Below are 20,952 nucleotides of genomic sequence, written 5' to 3'. Positions count from 1 at the left end.
CTCACTCTCCAGGGCCCCCACAGTAGCAGTAGCACTGCTGATGGTTGGTGCGGTGCAGAGAGTCCCACTCTAGTTCCTCAGCATTGTAAGTGAGCACTTGCTTCATGGCCTGCAGTGATTTGGCTAACGGGCCCTTCTTAAGTGCGCCCCCTTTCTGCCAGAAATAAAAAAACACACAAACACAAGCAAGTTAGACCAGACCTGAATCATCTTTTCAATTCAATTCAAGTTTATTTGTATAGCGCTATTTAAAATTGACATTGTCTCAAAGCAGCTTTACAGAAAAACATAGTACAAAAGGTTATTAGAAAGAATAATATAATATAATCTTTACTACTCCAGCAGCATAATCTATAACAGATCTGTAGTGCATGTGCAATTACCACCATTTTACTCAAAACTCACTAAGTCTAAAGAACACAAGCCAGCCAACAGGCTTTTATGGATAGTAAATGAAATGAAATAAAATGTATATTTCTCGCCTCGCAGATCCAAGCACCCTTATTCAATCCTGAGTTTTGCATTTGTCTGCGTGAAGTTTGGTGCAATATCCCTGTGTCAGTGTGGGATTCCTCCGAGTATCTCCTACCTCCTTACAAACATGACACTTGTTGTAATGGCTGTTAGGTACAATTAAGCGTTAATGCTCGGAGATGAACATGCATCGCATACAGGGTGCATCGTTCCTGCACTGCACACAGAATAAAACCTTTCAGCATTACACAAGGGTCTGGATCCACTGTAACCCTGACCAGGATAAAGCACTATAGAGAGTAAAGTATTTTCAAAAAATTCTTTAAACGTACATATTTGTACAAATAAATAAATAAAATAAATAACTAATTATAATAATTATATAATTTATATCCGAACTCACGGGGAGCCTGTGCCTATCACAGTTGGCACTCCGTCCAGGGTGTATCCTGCCTCGATGCCCGATGACGCCTGAGATAGGCACAGGCTCCCCGTGACCCGAGGTAATTCGGATAAGCGGTAGAAAATGAATGAATGAATGAATATAAATATATTGTCAGGACTCAGCCCGGACTTTGGCCACGTGTGTTTGTTTATGTTTTGTGTCACGTGTCTGCCCCGCCCTTGTCGCTTCCTCCCCGGCTCTGCGCACCTGTTCCTCGTGTGTCTAATTGTTATTAGTATTTAGTTGAGCCACGTGGCCTTGAGCAGCACGGAATCCTCTGTTGTCTTCTGTTATCGTTGTTCGAGTCGTGTATGGTTTTGTCTTTGTCCTTGTATTGTGTTTTTATTTAATAAATCCTGTTTTTTTATGATACCCTGCATTTGGGTCTATTATATATATATACACACACAGTACAGACAAAAAGTTTGGACACACCTTCTCATTCAAAGAGAACATTTAGTTCATTACAAAAAAGTGTGAAACAACTGAACATATGTCATATTCTAGGTTCTTCAAAGTAGCCACCTTTTGCTTTGATTACTGCTTTGCACACGCTTGGCATTCTCTTGATGAGCTTCAAGAGGTCGTCACCTGAAATGGTCTTCCAACAGTCTTGAAGGAGTTCCCAGAGATGCTTAGCACTTGTTGGCCCTTTTGCCTTCACTCTGCGGTCCAGCTCACCCCAAACCATCTCGATCGGGTTCAGGTCCGGTGACTGTGGAGGCCAGGTCATCTGGTGCAGCACCCCATCACTCTCCTTCATGGTCAAATAGCCCTTACACAGCCTGGAGGTGTGTTTGGGGTCATTTTTTTCCACACTTTTTTGTTATGTACATATGTAATTCCACATGTGTTAATTCATACTTTTGATGCCTTCAGTGTGAATCTACAATTTTCATAGTCATGAAAATAAAGAAAACTCTTTGAATGAGAAGGTGTGTACAGACCAAAAGTTTGGACTGTATACACACACACACACACACACACACACACACACACACACACACACGCACGCACACACACACTCGGAACTGTGTTATGCAAACACAGGGCACTGCCTTTTTTTTCTTTCTTTCACACAATTTCTCACAATGTTGTATCTCGTATCTCTTTTGGGAAGCTGAGTAACTGCTTACTGCTTATCATACACACATCCTGGATATTTTCCTCATAATTCAACCCTTCAGTAAATTACCCTTTTTTTTAAGAATGAATTTTTTGTGTGTTCACTCTACTGCTTTATCTGAAAAAGCATGTAAGCACAGTCCGCTTTTGCACTGCTGTAGCAGAAAGGGTCAGAAATCGTAAATGCTACGGCTAACCAGAAGACGTTGGAACCTCTGAGAATTGCCCTTTTGTTTCCTTTATGTCTTTTTCTTGTCTGTGGTAATCGCCCATACCCTACAGATGCGGTCAATAGAGAGCATGTGTTTAACGCTGTTACTATAAGGTTATGAGGTTGTTATAAGTCATGGATCGATCGTAAGGAAAACAACAAAATGAGACTGAAAGACACGAGGCACACACTCACTCTGACTGCTAAGGCAAAAATGCACTTTCTGCAGAACCAAATCGCGATGTAAGCTGAGCTCTCCACTTGCGGCATGTGGCACAGCTGGTGGTAGCCTGTCCGAAGAGGATGAGGAAGAGAAAGAAAAACAGACAAGACATTTGAGGGCATGTGACAGGCTGCTGGTCTCAGAGGCACTACAGAGGTGTAAATATTAAGAGTCTGAACTAATCCCTATGCAGAGAGAGTGCAGGGAGAGCCAACTCCCTTGTGAGCAATTACACGCAGCACAGTCTTTCCCTCTGTCTCATCACCCAGCCTCAAAATACTCCTGTTTGCTTTGAAGCCTGCATGGATTTTTACCCAGACTGATGATGCCACAGCTCAGTCCCAGTTTACTGGTTGTTTTCCTGCATCTTTGAAACAGAGGTTAACAGTGAATACTGCGATGAATTTTTTTTTGTGCTGTTGCATGACATTCTAATAACTTGTACACAGTTCTCTGCTCCCTTGAACTCTCTTTCAGAAAGAGCCAGCAGTGGCTAGCAACATTTGTTGTAGATATGCTCGCTTGCTAGCTTCGTGTGCCAGCTTTATTTGGGAATTCTCACTAAGCTTCCACATCTATCCTTCCGTGTGCTGAGTCTGAACCAAAGCAAAATGCTTTGCTTTTTCTGCAGTTTAGTTCGATCTACTTTCACACTGTGCTTAATTAAAACCAACCCAAAAATAAAAACGGTGATTAACCACAAAATTCACCCAAGCATGGAAAGCACAGTACTGGCAATATTTCATTATTTATATAACTAAGCATGTTGTGAATTGAATCTTGCATTTATTCCTTTTTTTTGTAAGTTGAAATGAGTCAAAAAATGTCCAGAAAGCTGTCTAAGGCTCTATCCTGGATTAGTCAGGTGACAGTTTAGCAGCTCAAGCAAGCAAATAAATAAATAAACAAACAAACAAACAAACCATATACAAAAAAGGAACAACACAGAACACACGGCATGTTTGAGTCACTGCAGGCGAGTTAGTGAGTTGATTCCGAGTCAAATAGCTCTCAGTGCTATCAAACTGTACTTGGAATCAGACAGAGACTCATTTTGGTCTGTATCTCACCAAGATGGCAAACGCACCAGGGATCAATTCAAACAGATAAAATCCCTACATACATGAAAGCTAGCTTTGTGTCCAGAATATTCTCTACTGTTCCAAAACATCCAATTTTTTTGGAATTAATTTATTCCACTCTACTGTCATGTCACATGTGCTTTCACCCCTGACATCTAACTCTTGACGCATTTGCTTGGGTGATATTTGCATAGATGAAATTCAGTTCCACAAACTAACCTCATGCAAACATGGGCTAAAAAAAAAACTCTCCGTTTTTCGAAGCTGAGAAGTGACTCACCGATTCCACATTTTCCGCAGATAAGAATTTTATTCTCAGACACCATAGTCATCTCGGAGCACACATAGCATTTGGGCTCTTCTCCCGGAATGCCAGCTGAGTTTCACACACGTACACACATGCACACAGAAGAAAAAAGAAAAAATTCCATCATAATTACACATTCACTTTATGTACATCACAAACACACACACACACACACACACACCATAACAATAATTTACTTGCTCTCTTAGATCATCTGGGTTACATTCACCTGCTGAAACGCTAATTAGTGCGAGTGCCCTGAATTACATTAAAGTGACAGAAATCTACATGATTTTTCTCAGCGCCATGGAAACAGGCGACATGACAACAGTACTGCAGTAGTGTGTTGGTGGGGAAGAAATCACCAATGCTGCTTACCGTGTTGTATGTCTTTCCAAAGCACCCAGAACTTGGAGTTGTCTTCAAACGTGACGAAGCAGCTATGCTTTGAGGAGCTAATCTACACACAAACACACAGCATGTAATGTTTAGCTTTTAATTTCTCAAATTAAAGTGAGTGAGAAGTGCTGTACAATAATACCTAAATAATCACCACATACATCAGTTAATCCAGTTACAAGCCACATCATTTGCAATTATTTCGCTGTAAACAAAAACAATGAGTTTTCTGCCATTTTAAATAAATAAGCCTATAGGAAGAGTGCAGTGGTGGCTCAAGTGGTTAAGGCTCTGGGCTGTTGATCGGAGAATCCTGGTCTAAGCTGCCACTGTTGGGCCCTTGCTCATGTTTATTTTGCATTTTTGGGAAGAGTCAGTAGTACAGCTATTCCTTTTGGCTTTCAGACACAACAGAGCTATAACAGGAACTAACTTCACAGTGCACCACAACAACAAAAAATGTGATTGTTTTCTAATTGATTGTTTTCCTGTAATAATAATAATAATATTAAAAATAATAATAATAATAATAATAATAATAATAATAATAATAAATTAGTACATTAATTTAAGAGTAAGGAATGTACATGTACACCAGAAGGTGAATGGAAAGCTTAAAATAGATGTTCTCAGCCAATTAGCTAACGTTAGATAAGCTCATTAATATCACAGGCAATTATGTTTAATTAATTAGAAAATCTGTACTCAATAATTAAAATATGAATTACTCAGGCAGCCTCACGCAAAGGTCTGGCTGTAGCATAATTATCTTTTCGACTAGCGGCAAGGATTTGTGCTGTAATCATAAAGAGAGTTTTGCTTCCCTTTTTATGAAAACGCTTACATTTGATTAAACCCTGCAGGTGATTGATGTCTATAACATGATAAACACACAAGTTCAGTGGCGCTGACTGCAAGACTGTGACAGAGCATAGCGAAACACACAGTGCTTCCAGTCACATTGACTCACCCTTTGGATCCTGCCCAAGTAATACAGGCCATCAGACCAGCGGCAGAGCACATACTGGCCCACAATCAGCTCGCGATCCAGGTCAACGCAGATTTTGTCGTGCTTGGGCAGCAGCCGCTTTGCCTCCAGGTCCTCCTCACCTACAGCCAGGTATTCATCCCGGCACGCTTCCTCCAACATCCTTAACAAGTCTAGATTTCCTGTACAGAAACAGGAAGGATACATCAGTGAAATATGAAAATAGTCATGTGTGATGGGTTCATTTCCTGACAAAATAGAACTCAGAGGTGATACTAAGTGTTCAGACACCTCCAGGTTTAATACTACAGCACTAGCTTGTGACACATTCTGAAGTTTCTGTAATGGCGTGATTCTCCAAGAGTGTGAGTGAATGTGGTATGAATATTTTCATCTGAAGAATCATAAAGAGCAATACTTTATTTTTGTCTACACTGTATGGATGGAAATCCTGAGGTCAGGGTTTTTTGTCCCCCCAGATTTCAGAGCACTGTCTGTTGTAGCTCATTTTAATTTTTGCTCAATGAAGGGAAAAAAATAAAAGCTCCGGTCTCTATAGACCGAGCAGGATGAAGCATCATCTTAACTTGTTTGCATAGACAGAATGCTCAGCTACCAGTCTAGCATTTAGCCTGTAATCTTTGGAGAACAGGACGTATTTCGTCTGTCATACAAACATGCGTCCTGGCCGCAGCAGCATCTGTACAAGCAGGTGTAATATACGCGTTATTACAGCTGCATAACTATTTAAGATAACTGCATTAACTCAATGTTACTCAATGACTATGATGGTGACAACACACCCAAGAAAGTGCCATTAAAGCTAAGACAATGGGACAGAAAGTCAAATCACCAAAACCACTTTTCTTTCAAACACATACAATAACAAAATCTTTATATTTGTTAAGCTTATTTTTCAAATACTGTGTTTGTGTGATAAATGCATGAATATATAAGGTTCAAATGTGTGTGTGTGTGTGTGTGTGTGTGTGTGTGTGTGTGTGTGTGTGTGTGTGTGTGTGTGTGTGTGTGTGAAGCGGAAGGAGACGTGAGAAGTTAGCAATCTTTTGATTTGAGGGCGCGTGCGGGCTGCAAATGGAAGGGCGCGATAACAATGACAATGAGCAAAGAGAAGAAACAAACAGGAGAAAACGACAGAAAACGTCCAAGGTTTGGATTATTTCATTTTTTTATTTCCATTGCAAGATTGGGCTGGCATACCACAACAGCACATCATCCATTCTTATATATGCTTTAAGCACTCGATGTGAAACCATGCAACCATCTCTAGTTCCAAGTTCCTGTCCATGTTTTTGCCTCTTAATTACCACAAAGCATTCCAAATTAGACAGTAAAGGCTTATGTTATGCCTGAGCTGTAGATTTGTATCTTTTAGTTCTGAAGTTAAGTTGCATGACTTAAAGGCAGTATTTTGTATTATTATTATTATTATTATTATTGTAATGTATTCCTTAGTTTTGATACTTTCAAAAAGTAATTTGAAAGTTTTTTTGTTTTTGCATCTCAGAAAATGGTTCATTTAAAACCCAGAATGTTTGTCACTTTTTTAAATGTACTTAATTCTTCTGTCAACTTTGTCATTGTTCACAGTACAAGAACAGGCAGAGAAACAATTGGTAATATCTAAATGTTTATTTGTGATGGAAAATATTGTTGTATGCATTGTAGGGATGCCACAATTCTCAATATAATATTGAACTGTTCGGTACGACATCCACGGTTCAATACGTGCTTGTGAATTGCGTTTTTTTTGGTTTTACGTTTAAATAATTGATGTGCTTTTCATTTCTCTCCGAATTGACGGTTTGTGTGTGCCTGTATGTCTACGAGCTGAGATGAGGAAACTCCTCCCCGCGAGTAAATGTTCAATCACTATGCTCTAAAGTTAGGGGGCGTTAAACCTTCATTCCACACTTTAACATGGCGAGCGGTGGTGAAGCGAGGCTACAGTACGAGGAGGCGCCGGCGTCTTTTAAATCTGTGGTGTGGAGACATTTCGGTTTTGCTGTTGAGTATAACGCCGAGGAAGAAAAAACACTAAACAAAAAAATGACTGTCTGCAAGCATTGTTTTACACGTGTAGCCTACTCAAACGGAAACACTTCCAATATGATTGCACAACTGCGGCGCCATCACCCAGCAATATCAATTGTCTGAATGCAGGATAGCAGAGCAGGTAATAAAGTCCTCCAAAAAACAACAGTCCCTCGCTGAATCCTTCCAGCATACATACCCAACTGGTTCCGAGAGACACATGAAAATCAGTGTTGTAATGTAACGCAGTACAAATAATTTGTTACTGTACTTAAGTACTAATTTCACGTATCTGTACTTTACCTCGCTTTTTTCACTTTTACTCCACTACATTTCCTAGATAAAATGTATACTTTTACTCCGTTATATTTCCCCTAAGCATCTTTGTTACTTTTTACTACAAAATAAAATCAGAATAAATGCGACTGCAATAAGGGAGGTTTGGCGAATCACTGCTCCTAGATTGTATTACGCAGCTCCGCACGCTGTACGGAGACGCACAGGTACGCGCAGCGTGCACACGCAGTCAGAGCTGGAGGCATTCACAGGTCTATAACGGCGGCAACCAAAAGCAGTGAAATGTCACTATTCTTATTACCAGAGTTGATCTTTGCTTTCTAATACTTTATACAACACTGATGAAAATAACAAAGGCAGTGGGGGTGTTCATTGCCAAAGATTTGCAGCCATTTTCGGTGACTGGAAATGCGGGCTTTTGTCATCTTATAAAAACTCGCACTTTTTTCAGCATCGAGATAATTCCCGACCTCTATGAAAAGACATGTAACAGTATTGTGTACGAATTGGCTCAAGCACAGAGCCTTGCTCTGACCACAGATGGTTGGACCTCATGGGCAACCGTGAGTTTCTTCACTATAACTGTTCACTACAAGTCGGATTGGGAAATGAAAAGCTGAAAGATACTTTACATTCTGAATGAAGGATACTGTACTGGAGTACTGTTAAGTTTAATTAAGATGGTTTATTTATTTAAGTATGTTTATTTGAAATGGTCAATTTATGTTTACTAAATTCACATGTATGTTTATTTTCAAAATTTAGGAATTTATGTGTTTCCCAGTTTGTACATGGGCTACCAGCAGCTGTGAGATGCCAGTGTTAATTTTAAAATAAAAAATGTTTATATTATACAAAACACTAGGAACCAGTGGACTTTTCTTTGCTTTTAAGTAAAATAAAGGAGCATCCCAATAAATCGTTTTTATTTATTTCTTCTTAACCTCTTACTGTTCCTATTGCCTAAGCATAGAATAACAAAAAACACTTCTATGTATTAAGCCATCAGAACCGAACCGAAAACCGTGGTTACAAATCCGAGGTATGTATTGAACCGTGGGCTAACTGTATTGTTGCATCCCTAATGCATTGCATACTATGCATTTAAATAATAAAAGTTCATTTTTCTAAAAAAGGAAACCAATTAGTTGTTCATTTTAAGAGACAAGTTCATCTTATTTTCTCTTGTATATTTAATATTGCTCTTTAATTAAGCAAAAACACATTTTGTCCGATTAATCAATGATATTTTCAGTAAAATACTAAAATATTCAATAGCTACAGCCCTAAGTTCAGTCTACCTCAGTTTTATTTATGTTTAAAAAACACTGCACATACTTTATACACTTTATTCACCAGAAGGTGAACAGCTAGTGAACTTCCTAGCACTAAAACTGCACTAAATTCTCAGGTTTCTCTGTTTATATTTAACACTTTGCACTATTTTATTACACTTTATTAAGCATTTCTTACATTTTCTTTCATTTTGCACCTTAAATGTTAAGAGATAATAGTTAAGTGTTCATTGTGACTTTAGACTTATGTTTACATTATAATTATTTGAGTTTTCCTGCTTGTTGACATTTCTGTCTTAATAACTGAGGGGATTCTGATCAGAGGAAGGTTAAGTTTCAAATAAAACTGATTAAATGTAATATATTTTTCTCCTGGTCCTTATTTTAAAAGGGCTCATAAAAAATATCAATAAATATCGATATCAACCGATATGAAACACTGATATCGTGATACACTTTTCAGCCATATCGCCCAGCCCTAGTTCAAATTCATTTTTGTGTGATAATCCATACAAGGACTTTCTTTTAAAAAAAAAAAAACATTGAACTTCAGACCTTCTGTGCACAGTGACTCACTTGTCAATAATCCCTGAACAAGCTGACCCGACAGACTATAGCTGGTCATAAGCTTTCCGCCCTCTCATGATCCACAGAAAACGCTTTGGTCAGATTTTCAGCACGATCTCTGATGGACTGTGCCACACTTGAGACTTTCTCAGAGACCAGGGTTTTTCCTACATTGAAAATTTTTTGGCGGCCTCTAAAAGAGCAAAGACAGAAATGAAGATGAAGTCTTCAGTTCCGTCTTTGCTCTCTCCCTCGCATCAAAATCAACTGATCCTAAAGGTCGGAAGACCGAATCCATGTTTCACGTGGTGCATTCGGGAGAATATTTTTGCTGAATTACCGCTGGAATTGCTGTCAAAAAAAAAGTTATGCCTTATCTTCTCTTACAATTTGTGACAAGCATTCCGCACATGCTTGCACACTTTAAATAAACGCAAAAACAAAAATCTATCCAGTTATGAAGTGTTTTGTGTGTGTGTGTGTGGTGACAAATCTTTCACGATGTCCTAACTGCCAGGATTCCATGTCCGCTAAAGTCTGATTCGTGACCTAATGACTCCTTTGAGCCGATTCATTATAATGAATGGTTAAAGCAATTGGTCTGCCCATCAGTGTCTGAATCGGTGTATAACAAATCATTACTTCTTAGAAGAACACACACATCTGAAATGAGAAAGTAAGTGTGCTTACCCCATTTAGCATTGAGTGTTTAGTAAAATTTAGCCTTAATATCCCACAGTATGTATAGGCTTATGACAATGTGTAGTAAATTACCTATAAAATCATTTAGTTTAAAGTTAGACTGGAGTTAGATGAAACTAGATCAAAGCACAAAGCTGTTGCTATCTAGCTGCTAATTTTATTCAAATTTTTCTTCTTCTTCTTTCAGCTTTTCCCTTCAGGGGTCACCACAGCGAATCATCTCTCTCCACCTATCCCTATCTTCTGCATACTCAACACTTGCACCCACTTGCTTCAAATACTCATTAATTACATCCATATACCTCCTCTTTGGCCTTCCTCTTTGCCTCCTGCCTGGCAGCTCCATGTACAACATTCTCCTACCAATATACTCACTCTCCCTCCTCTGAACATGTCCAAACCATCTTAATCTGGTCTCCCTAACTTTGTCTCCCAAACGTCCAACATGAGCTGTCCCTCTGATGTACTCGTTCCTAATCCTGTCCAGGATAACCCTACCTCTAGCTCTGACTCCTGTCTCTTCTTCAGTGACACTGTCTCTAAGCCATACAGCATGGCCGGTCTCACCACTGTTCTGTACACCTTCCCCTTGATTCTCGCTAATATATTAATATCACACAGAAATCCTGACACCTTTCTCCACCCAATCCAACCTGCCCGCACTCGCTTCTTTACTTCTTTCACACTCTCTCCATTACTCTGGACTGTTGACCCCAAGTACTTAAACTCCTGTACCTTCTTCACCTCTTCACCCTGTAACCTTACTGTTCCACTTCCATCCCTTTCATTCACACACATGTACTCAGTCTTACTACGACTGACTTTCATTCCTCTTCTCTCCAGCACAAACCTCCACCTCTCCAGGTTTTCCTCCACCTGCTCCCTGCTCTCACTACAGATCACAATGTCATCTGCAAACATCATTGTCCAAGGAGACTCCTGTCTGTCCTCCTCTGACAACTGGTCCATCACTATAGCAAACAGGAAGGGGCTCAGAGCCGATCCCCGATGCAGTCCCACCTCCACTTTGAACTCCTCTGTCTGACCTGTGGCACACCTCACCACTGTCCTGCTCCTCTCATACATGTCCTGCACCACTCTGACATACTTCTCTGCTACTCCTGACTTCCTCATACAGTACAGAATTTTATTCAAATGTATATGGTAAAAAATTACACTATTACACCTTTTAACACTATGTATTTAATGCTACTTTTTAGTTGATATGATTATACTAAAACGAGAAAAGGACCAACATTTAGACGTATGCTGCAAGGTGGCTATGGATGGGCCCCATCAGGATTAAAATCGACTACAGAGATCTTGTAAAAAGGTTCTACAGTGTTAATAAAAAGAGACGAGTTAAATGTTCATCTGCAGGCTGTGATATTTGTTAATAGATAAATTGTGATACCTTTGACATTTCAAAGGCCCCGTTCAGACTGCAGGTAAAAGTGGCCCAAATCCGATTTTTTTGGGGTCAAGTGACCAGGGCAGACTTCTTCAGGAGTAGTGTGAACACTCAAATCTGGCCCAGATCTGATTTTTTCCAATGTGGCCGCAGTGTGAACAGCCAAGGCGGATTTGATGCGACTTTTACGTCAATCTACATTGATATTCGTCACAATTAAACTTTTTTTTTTCCCCCGGGGAAAACGTGACACAAAGGTGTAGGGGTGTAAGAAAATATCAATACACGTGAGTATCGCGATATTTTGTTTGGCGATACTCTATCGATTTTTCGATATTTCGAAAATATCGATATTTATAAAATAAATAAATAAAAATATACAGATTCATGGCAGTTTCATTTTGTTCTGTTTATATCCCAACCGCTAGATTGCAGTCTTCTTATCTCTGAACTTAAACAGTGACAGGAAGTAACACGTTAATGGAGATTTAGGATAGCTCCTCAAGGTTAGGCCCACAAAAATAAGGACGAACTCACAAACGTTTCATTCACAACGGTTTATTCCTCCGTACACAGGAAAAACCTCCGTAATAACATGTTACTAAAACAAAAAATACTCATTAGTATGAGAAAATGAAAATAAAAGAGAATATCGGTTGCAGCATCAGACTTCCACACACATGTGGTGGTATAACTGAAGCGTGCACACTTTTGCGCATGCGCACATCCAACTAGGATAACAGTAATAAAGCAACGGCACATTGCTCTTAAAGGGGTAGCACCACTCCACTCGTTACAAAATACTAGCATAATGGCGAGCTACTAATGTTAACATTAAAATAGTTCGCTATATATATGAAGATGCGCATAGAAGTGCCCTGACATCTGAGCATATTGACCAGCATACAGTATCTTTCTTCAGAAAAACCTTGACATTAAATAAAAAGACAAATATAAATACAAATCAAAGAAACCTGTAAAATCCAAGTTTAAAGGTTCTGAGAATGTTCAACATCTGTAAATATTTTATTGTTTATATTTGTTTTGTTTTCTTTAGGAATCCTGCAAGCACTTTATTTTTTCATTGATATTAAGCAGATATAATTCTTTTGTTCAGATCAAAATGTTAGGACACTGCATGCTACAATTGTAAACTGAAACTGTGAAGCTTTAAAGGCAGGATCTAAAAATATATATGGTCTGTTTATAACAACTAACATTTAATACATTTATTTTAACACATTTAATACATTTAAGAAATCCTGCAAGCACTTTATTTTTCCCCCTTTATTCATACTGCACATAAAGTGGTTCAATCATATTTAATGTGTTCTGTGTTCTGGAAAAATTAAAAAAAATTTTTGCTAAGGTTTGCATATGGTGGTGTTCTTGACAGCTTCCCTAAAACTTTATCCTATAATTAAAATAAGAAATATCCCAATATATCGCCTTGCTTACAATATCGCAATGTATCGCAACATATCGTATCACAACCCCGTATCGTGATACGTATCGTATCACCAGATTCTTGCCAATACACAGCCCTACAAACGTGACTGGTAACGTGTGTGTTAAGAGTGTTATATAAAATGGTTACGCGAACCAGCTCATAATGTTTGCATTGAATACATTACATTATAGCATTACATGATATGTTTGCTTGCACCAGATGATACAATACTTCCTCCATAACCTCGCCAACTTTTTAGCTCAACGGCGTGCATCATTGTTATTGTTCATTTGCGCATGCGGGTCAGTTCGAAACAGCAAACAGTTCACACTGGTATCTGATATAGGCCACATTTTAAAAGGTACTGTAATGTGAACAGCCAAACAAAAAAATCAGATCTGAGCAAAATATCTGAATTGAGTATTAAACTTATCTTCACTTAAAAAAAAAAAAAAAAAAAAAAAAAAAAATGGGGGCAGTCGTGGCCTAATGGTTAGAGAGTCTGACTTGTAACCCGAAGGTTGTGGGTTCGAGTCTCGGGCCGGCCACAACTGAGGTGCCTGTGAGCAAGCCACCAAACCCCCCCAACTGCTCCCCGGGCGCCGCAGCATAAATGGCTGCCCACTGCTCTGGGTGTGTGTTCACGGTGTATGTGTGTTCATTGCTGTGTGTGTGCACTTTGGATGGTTTAAATGCAGAGAACAAATTCTGAGTATGGGTCACCGTACTTAGCCATATGTCACTTCACTTTCACTTTAATTAAGACTTGCAGTGTAAACGTGGACAAATATACTTTGGTATTGATGATGTTTACATGTAAAATACGTTGTAATCGCTTCCTTTAACTATCTAGTCTGACAGTGATCGTTTTTTCATGAATAAATAGGATAAGAAAAAAAATCACAAACTGTTTCTTTGTATTTATTTTAAATTGAACCTTTATTGTCAATATTGGGCTTGCGGATCATGTGGGTACTAGGGTACTCTTTGCTGTGTGTGGATGACCATGTCAGTCAACCACCACCGAAGACCAATTTTGACCCAGGAAAAACCCTGGAGATCCTCCAGTGATGCAGCTGCTGACTAGACGGAAGTCATTTCATAGATCAGGACCAAACTAAAGAGTCACTATCAGAGCTTAACTCTAAAGTCTTGTTGCCATGCTCCTTTAGCTACAAGGTGAAGTAAATCAATTCTTTGGCCTTTTCTACATTATAAGATCCTAACAGCTGCATACATTACGTGTGTTCGTCTGATTCATTTCAGTCATTTTTACTTGCCATATATTTTGCATTATTCTGCATATTCTCATATCTCTCTCACCATTATTGAAATTGCATTCTGAGCATGATGAGAAGAACATCAAATAACCCTTATCTTGGTGATGCATCATCAAAAAACCATGTCTCATGCAGAAATGATTTAGATTGTCAGACTGATGCTCTGTTTAACAATTATTATAGAATATATTCATAATTTATATTTTAAATTCATAGTAATACTTGACCCACTGTACATAACTACACAGTTATGACATGTTATTACATTGATAAACAATCATTCCCTCTATAGCCTCTTACTCTCACACCCACTCTCTCACTCACACACACTCACCCACTCTCTCACTCACACACTCTCACCTTGACACACTCTCACCCTCACGCTCACACGCACTCACCCATGCACACACTCACCCACTCACAGTCACCCATTCACCCACTCTCACTCACCCACTATCACCCACCTACCCTCACCCCCTCTCACCCTCACTCACTCTCACCCTCACTCTCCCACTCTAGACACAGACGTCTTAAAATGTATATGAACACAAAAAACTATTACATCAACAGATACAGATGAGGGGCATCCACTATACAAGTCCCAGTGAATGAGCTGTTACTACAGAAAAGTAAAGTATAAGAACAAGCATGTTAACGCAAACTTGTCATTTGAATTACAGGCTGCCCTTATAAAAAACAAGTCTTCTGACCAGTCAAACTCAGACTTTTTTCTGTAACTCTAGTACAACTGACATGAAAAGTCTGTAGTCTAAAGTTAAGAATGTGAATGGGCGTTTAAAGGGTTAAAAGAGAGTGTACTGCTGTTCTGCTGAAACTGCTATACACTGCGATTTTCACCAGCTACTCATTTCTACCAGAATCATGGGTTAGCAGCATGCACAAAAATTCACAAGTAAATTTTCAGCTCTCACTTCGTGTCAAACCTGCACATCTTTCGTCTATCTACTTTCCAGAGCCGCACACGAAACAATGTGGCACCGAAATGTTACAGAAAGACAGTTACAGAAAGACAGTTTGATGACTCAAACTCAACCAGCAGTGAGTGAGACAGAGAGCAGCATGGTTTCAATAAGGAAGTCAGCTACAGATCTACTGAATCGGGGCCAGGATTTCGTTATAGCAACATGGAAGGCGAAGGGTCGTTAAGCGTGGCCCTAGTGAAACGTGCACTGTGTCAATTATTTTGCATGGGAAGACAAGAATCAAAGGAAAATACTTTACCCACTCTAATTTTATAGCTTTTCAAATAAATAAATAAATAAATAAATAAATAAATAAATAAATAAATAAATAGGACAGAATTCTTCTGTCTTGAATCATCTCAGATTTGGCAAGCACTTTATCCCAGTAATGGAGTAATGGTAGTGTTCATTTCAGGAATACTGGGTGTGATGCAGGATACCATCCTGGACACATACACACACCCACACACCCCTAAAGAGGGTAATTCATCTATTGCTGTGATTTTGGGAGCTGCTAGGAAGCTGGAAAAATCCGAAAAAGACCCACACGTACTCGAGGAGAACATCACTTGGCAGACAACCTTATCCTAAGCGACTTACATTCTCACATTTTATACAATCAAGCAATGGGGCTTAAGGTCCTTGATAAGGGGCCCAGCAATGGCAGTTTGACAAAGCTGGGATTCAAACTCACAACCTTCCAAACAGCTGTCCAACAGACTGCTGAACATTGGCACCCATTCAACATCCAACAAACAGCTCATAGCAATAATTGGGTGTGGTTTTTAACCGCTTCAGCTATCAAGACTTATGCCATCCTTAAAAATATTCTTGTTTGCCGTAACCCGACCGACCCTGTCAATTTAGGACCGACTCAAATTATTATATATATTTTTTGCTTTAAGTCCGACCGACTTGCCGGTTGTAAATTTGCGTTGACCAAAATGTTCGCGGTCACCGTTCAAAGTCATACAGGTTCGGGCAACATAATACATCTAAAAAATTAAATAAAACAGCTCGACACCGCTTTAACTTGGCACGAAGTTCTGGAAAAAAAACTGTGTCCAGCATCAAAATAAAGTTTGCAATGATGCGCCCGAAGGCACGGGTTGAAGACCCAGTCAGTGACGTCACGATATGCTAATTTGTTTAAAGTCATACCAACGTAATCACCATCACCAAAATTGTAACTTGAAAAATTGTAAATTGTAAATTGAAACTTTAAAAATATATATATATAGACCTACCTACAGACCCTTTTTTTTTTTTTTTTTTTTACTGTTACTGCAAACCAAAATATTTTTAAGGATGGCCTTACTGACACGTCCTGATTCTTGTACCAATTTCATTAGGTTTACTACAAATCCATAACAACAGTGTGCTGTTGAACAAGAATGGAATTAAGGGGTTAATGTTGTTATGGAATAAAGTACATTTGGGATGGCACTGGCCTAGAGACACCTATTATAAAGCCATTATAACCTAAGATCATTTCTTCAATCCTAATTACTATTTTCTTTTTCTTCCAGGTAAAATGTGTTTTAATAATAATAATAATAATAATAATAATAATAATAATATATGGATAATTATTTTTAGTACTTACTGCACTGACAGCTCCTCTCTGAGTGTAGGTTACTTTATTAACATCTGACAAAATAAAAATAGCTAGTGAGTAGTAAGTTTGTATGTGTTAGCATTAATGCTAATTAAATAAAAAAAATGGAGGCTGGAAGCAGGAGTTAGCTCTGAAGCTAATAATATTTCCCTCCTTCATTCAAGATTCGGATACAGCACAGAACTTACTTTAGCTCGCATGGCAAACTTTTATTTATTTATTTATTTTTAAAACGCCTCATTTTTTTTGCCATTTTAAAAGTGTAACCCGTTAGAAAAGTAAAGTTGTGTTAGTAATTTAAAAGAGGAAAACGCGCACGAGCGCTTAACGTATTTGCAGCCAAGCTGAGGTACAGTTAGCTTCGCCTTAGCTGACTGATGGCATGCAAAATAAAAAAAAAAACACCCTTTTTTCTTTCATTACCGTTTTGTTTCCTCTCCTTTCCCAGAGGGGGATAAAATAATCTCTGGCGAAAAATGTCGGTGCTCCAATCTCAGTGCGATATTTCCATATTCACTGACATAAAAGTTTCTCCAGCTTCAGCTGGACGCGCAAACAGACTCTGTGCGAGTCGCCATTTTTTCACCTTTTCCCGCGAATCGTTTACGTTTTGCTTATGTAATTAACATCGCCCCCTTCGTCATCAACACCGGAAGTACCTCTCTCTCTCTCTCTCTCTCTCTCTCTCTCTCTCTCTCTCTCTCTCTTTTCTCTCAGGTCGCGTCCCAAACCGCGTTCAAAGACCACTACGTAGTACAAGAACGGTAAGTACGCTACAGCTGAGTGCTCTGGTTACCATAGCGACACAGATGGCGTACTATTTAGCAACCACGGACACGGATTGGGACGCGGCCTGATTCTATATCAACTGCGCATCATCATTACTGTCATGGGCAAAAGTTTTAGCAGTGAAATAAAGGTTGTGTTTTGCAAAGTTTGCTGCTTCAGTATTTGAAGATTTTCTTTCACGTGTTTCTATGGTGTACTGGAAAGCAGTGATAAGCATTTCATTACTTTTGAAGGCATTTATGGGCAAAAAAAAAACATTCAATATATGGAATAAACAGTCAATATTTACAGTGTAATATTTACAGTAAATCCACATTTGGAATTAGCTCTGGGATGCAGGATATTAGCTTCTGGGCCAAATCCTGACCCGTTCTCGTACTCATTTACAGCATTTGGCAGACACCCTTATCCAGAGCAACTTACATTATCTCATTTCTTTTTAAATACAGCTGAGCATTAGGGACCTTGCACAGGGGCCCAAAAGTGGCAGCTTGGTGGACCTGGGATCAAACTCACAACCTTCCGATTGGTAGTCCAACACATTAACCACTAGGCTACCACATGCTCTATTAGTGCTTGGCTTCTGCTCGTCCACTCACCTTCTGAGGATTGACCACAGGTTCTCTATGGGATTGAGATCCAGAGAGTTGCCTGACACCGGATCCAGAAATTTAATGTAATGATCTTCGAACCACTTCATTATTACTCTTGCCTTGTGCGTAGTGCTTCATCATGCTGGAAAACAAATGCACGGATCATCACCAAATTGCTCCTCGATCGTTGGGTGAGGTTTCGATACCATTCTTTATTCATGGCACTGTTTTTGGCCAGAAACGTTTGAGATTCCACTTCCTTGGATGAAAAGAATCTGCACACATGAATAGTATCAGGATGCTTCACTGTTGGAACGACACAGGAGTACTGGTAGCTTTCGCCTTTCCTTCCACAGACAATCGACTTTCCAGATGTCCTTAACAGTCGGAAGGGAGCTTCATCAGAGGAAATAACTTTGCACCAGTCAACAGCTGTCTGATCGTTGTATTTTCTACAGAGTTTTAGTTTGTCTTTGATGTTTTTCTGGGAGAGAAGTGGCTTCTTTGCTGGATTCTTTCTTGGCCGTTGATGAAAAGTCTTTGTCTCACTGTGCATGCAGGTGCACTCACACCCATCTGCTGCCATTACTGAGCAAGTTCTTCACTGGTGGTGACACCAATCCGTAGCTGACGCCTCAGGAGGAGATGATCCTGGTATATCCTGACGCCTTCTTTACTGCATTCAAAACTCTTTCCTTGAAGTTTTTGATGATTTGGTAAATAGTTATTTCAGGTGCAATATTCTTTTTAGCAAATTCCTTGCATGTGAGCTCATTTTGATGCAAAGAAACAAGAACACAATGATCTACTTTCCAGAGCCACACACGAAAAGGAAGACGAAACACCGTGGCACAGAAATGTTACAGAAAGTGCCGCAAATGTACACACCCTGAAGCAAAAGGCTCTTTTAGGCTGTTCCATGTACTTTCTATATAAAAAATAGACAGAAAGTACCACGGGACAGTTTGACGACTCAAACTCAACCAGCAGTGAGTGAGACAGAGAGTAGCATGGTTTCAATAAGGAAGTCAGCTACAGACCTGCTGAATCGGGGCCAGGATTTGGTTATAGCAACATGGAAGGCGGACACAATGATAGGAAGATTTTCGTCCCTCCTTATAGTAATCAGTCTGCTCTTAAATTCCAATCAATATGATAATTGTTTCAACTGAATAGTACTTAATGACACTTTCGAATGTGTTGATATGATTAGAGAAATGGTTGGAGAGCTGGTTATTTTATGCCAGGGCCAAAACCAGTGAATTTTTATTTCTTTTTTTTTTGGGAATTTTTTTTTTTTTTTGTCCAATAAAGCTTTTTGCAATTATTAAAATTTTTTCCGGTTAAATGCAGTAATGAAACAAGGTTTCGTAAATAAGTGAAGAGGATTCATCAGTTCATTTATTAGTTACAATAACTATATATATATATATATATATATATATATATATATATATATATATATATATATATATATATATATATATATATATATACACAGTTCAATATGTTATATTAGTTTATAAGTTAGGTACAGGTTAGTTCAGTGTGTTATTACGTATGTACTACACTGTACTAATGAGTCATCATCTTCACCATCAAGTCAAGTCAAGATTATTGTATGGTCATTTCAACCATATATAGCTGACACAGTACATAGAAATGAGACAACATTTCTCCATTAATTAATTGATTGGTTGATTGAATATTGCCATTGTTGTTAGTTATTATTATTTACTATTAAAGACAAATATTGTTATTATTATCTGGCCCATCATGGAATACAAGACAAGAATATACTTTGAATGAGAAACTGTAACTGCCTGTAGTATTAATTGTCAATAGCTGATGTGTAAATTGTGTACTGACAACAAATACAATGCCCTAGATTGTATCTATTACCCTCTTAAATTACACAGTGGTGAATATTCCCACTATCCCACACCTCATATCCAGTCTAATAATGGAGTAATATCAGTGTAATAAGTTTTACATTGTTCTCATGTACATGGATGGGATCTATTTTTTCTGATACATGACTTAACTCTGTTGTTATCACTGGTTTACGTCAGTAAATGTCTGGAACAGTATATTATTCACCAACCACTGATGAGTATTATACAATGCTCTTTGAAGCCAGCATAAAGCCAGACCGGTGGTGTGTGAAAACCTTCAGATATTTTCTACTTCACATTGTTCTGAAAGCAGTTGTTTTCCTGAACTGAAATTGAGCCCAAGTTTGGTGCATTTCAAAAATAAAAAATGAGGAAAATGACATCTGTACCTAACCTGTACCTAACTCTACAGTACAAGGTTTTATTTCGATTTAGACCCAACGCTTGGCTTTACATGAGTAACCTAATTTACTCATGTTTTTATTTTGCTTCCATTACTGGCAGAAAAACATGAAGGCGATAAAAATTTCCACATCATTTATTGGCATTAAAATTTTATTTATTTATTTATTTATTTATTTATTTATTTATTTATTTATTTATTTATTTATTTATTTATTCTCCAGAATTCAGATCTAGCAACTTCTTTCGTTGGTGTTAACCCCCAAAAGCTTGCTAGTCCAAACTGAATGAAGTACCACTGTTTAAAACAAAACTATAATCTGTGCCCATACGCCAGCTATTTCCTCATTGCAAATAAAAT

At 38.6% G+C, this 20,952-nt stretch overlaps 1 protein-coding gene across 3 annotated transcripts in view; it reads right to left on the bottom strand.

Moving 5' to 3' along the window:
* phf19 (PHD finger protein 19) overlaps nt 1-17,577 on the bottom strand; it is a 35,644-nt gene extending 18,067 nt beyond the window's left edge. Inside the window, exons 1-7 of one of the 3 annotated variants that reach the window (XM_027151786.2) lie at nt 17,336-17,577; nt 16,901-16,944; nt 5,237-5,436; nt 4,246-4,327; nt 3,841-3,936; nt 2,451-2,545; nt 6-154 (exon numbers count right to left, since the gene is read on the bottom strand). In XM_027151786.2, the coding sequence (XP_027007587.1) occupies nt 6-154; nt 2,451-2,545; nt 3,841-3,936; nt 4,246-4,327; nt 5,237-5,416 (602 nt within the window). In that variant the 5' untranslated portion in view covers nt 5,417-5,436; nt 16,901-16,944; nt 17,336-17,577. Of the gene's footprint in view, nt 1-5; nt 155-2,450; nt 2,546-3,840; nt 3,937-4,245; nt 4,328-5,236; nt 5,437-16,900; nt 16,945-17,317 lie in introns of all 3 variants that reach the window. The other 2 variants (XM_047799869.1, XM_047799868.1) reach the window with 2 other exon arrangements.
* Nucleotides 17,578-20,952: the final 3,375 nt, after the last annotated feature.

The sequence above is a fragment of the Tachysurus fulvidraco genome, chromosome 14 (assembly GCF_022655615.1).
Source record: "Tachysurus fulvidraco isolate hzauxx_2018 chromosome 14, HZAU_PFXX_2.0, whole genome shotgun sequence".
NCBI lineage: Eukaryota > Metazoa > Chordata > Actinopteri > Siluriformes > Bagridae > Tachysurus > Tachysurus fulvidraco.
This window is presented reverse-complemented; position numbering and strand designations above follow the sequence as displayed.